The 1,922-nt window shown below is 42.8% G+C and overlaps 1 protein-coding gene across 1 annotated transcript in view; it reads left to right on the top strand.

Annotated features, from left to right (window-relative positions):
- The window catches only part of LOC147136054 (arginine and glutamate-rich protein 1-B-like), an 18,827-nt gene extending 17,225 nt beyond the window's left edge, over positions 1 to 1,602 (top strand). The window contains exon 4 of the mRNA XM_086051710.1: positions 181 to 1,602. Coding sequence (XP_085907836.1) covers positions 181 to 345 — 165 coding nt within the window. The 3' untranslated portion in view covers positions 346 to 1,602. The remainder of the gene's footprint in view (positions 1 to 180) is intronic.
- The last annotated feature ends 320 nt before the right edge of the window (positions 1,603 to 1,922 follow it).

Below are 1,922 nucleotides of genomic sequence, written 5' to 3' on the forward strand. Positions count from 1 at the left end.
TCTATAATAGGTAAATTTTGTATGATTTCATGTCAGTGAGTGGACAAAAACATTTTTATTAGAAAGTGTATGTAAATTTCTGCTTTCAACTGAATATGCAATATTTTAGTTATTTTTTCTGTTCTGTCCATGTCTCTCCTAATGATTCCCAACTTGGATCTAACATTCTTTTTCTGTCAGGCTGAAGATCAGTTGCGCATTGTGGAAGAGCAAAGAAAAATACATGAGGAACGTATGAAACTGGAGCAGGACCGACAGAAGCAGCAGAAGGAGGAGCAGAAAATCATCCTTGGCAAGGGCAAGTCCAGACCGAAGCTCTCCTTTTCCCTCAAGGCCAGCGAATGAAGGAGTGCTCCCCTTCATCCCCATCCAGCTCTGCTCCTCATCAACCCAGTCCTCCTATGTCGACTGCTCGCTTCATTTTGGAAGTGCTGAACCAAGGAAGAGAAAAAAAATGGTGCAACCTAGTGTTTAAACTCGCAACCTAGTGAAGGTCCAAATCTTGCCTCCTGCAAGGAAGAACAGCTAGACCTTGATGGACCTGACTACTCCCTGGCTCACTCCGAACACCCCCCCCCCCCCCACACACACACACACGTTTGTGCTTTTGTGATTTTTATTTCAGTTTTTTAGGGAATATGAACGTTTGATGTACAATGCTTTGACTTGACCCTTGCGATAAAATAAGTCTTAACTTGGTGTAATGAGTAACTGCACACCAGTGCTGCTCTCACATCTTTATTGGCAGCAAATGGGGTACAGTGCGATTCCTGGATGAAGAGGAATAATTGTGACATCCAGTTCAGATCACTGTTAAGTGTCATGTGCAGCTTGGGAGCTGGTCTTGGGTTTTCTTTTTTTTTTTTTTTACCTTAAAAATGACTTTGGCAACAAATCACAGTAGAGCCTTGAAAAACAGTAATTTCATTTTCTTTTCTACCAACTCTCTGTATGATTTGGCTTAGTTGTCCGTGTCAAGTTCATGCTGGTCTTGTTACTTTGTTGTTGTACATGGATATTGGTTGAGAGTAACCCCATTGGAATTCATTCAGTACAGCTAAAATGAAGCCTCCCTCCCTAGCTGTCCATGACCGATAGACCCATTGTCGGATTTTATTTTTTATTTTTTCTCTTACATGATCAGGAGTGTAAAAAGTGGAGAATCAACTGTTCTGTATCATGTCATAACGTGAATCCTTGCTGTGATGTGCTGACTCCCACTCAAACCTTTCACGTTTTAAAGCAAGTATCATCAAACAGGTCACAGTCATAACTACAAAGGTCTTTTTTTTTTTCTTGTTCAGAAATGTCAAACGATATCATTAATGTTCTTAAGACCTGTAATTGTACATGAATGTGACAAGTTGCATCGCTTGGTAAGTCTGGAAGGGTAGAGGATGGCCAAATTCAGGTAAGATATGGATTGAGGTCAGCGAGTACTGTGTTTGTGTGTGTGTGAGCGCGTGTTTGTGTGTTTGCTTGAGTGTGCGTGAGAGAGATGAGCTGACCTCAGGTGGGTATACTGATTTATGTGGGTGTCCTCGTGTAACTTTTTCAGTTGTCACAAGAATTAACCAATAAACCCTTTGAGACATCGTGTTATTACAATATTCCCTCATTGCAATATACATGAGCAGCAATATGTGTAGTTTGGTTTCAATAACAAGCACGGTGGTCGACTAGTTAGCATGTCGGCCTCACAGTGCAGGCGCGGTGGGTTCGAATCCGGGCCCGGCCTTTCTGTGGAGTTTGCATGTTCTCCCCGTGCCTGCTTGGGCATTCTGCGGGTACTCCGGTTTCCTGCCACATTCCCAAAACATGCACAGTAGGTCACTCTAAATTCCCCCTAGGTGTGAGTCTTGAATGTTTGTTTGTCTCTATGTGCCCTGCGATTGGCTGGCAACCAATTCAGGGTGTACCCC

Source organism: Filicampus tigris, chromosome 14 (assembly GCF_054856515.1).
Source record: "Filicampus tigris isolate MCC_2025a chromosome 14, RoL_Ftig_1.0, whole genome shotgun sequence".
Lineage (NCBI taxonomy): Eukaryota > Metazoa > Chordata > Actinopteri > Syngnathiformes > Syngnathidae > Filicampus > Filicampus tigris.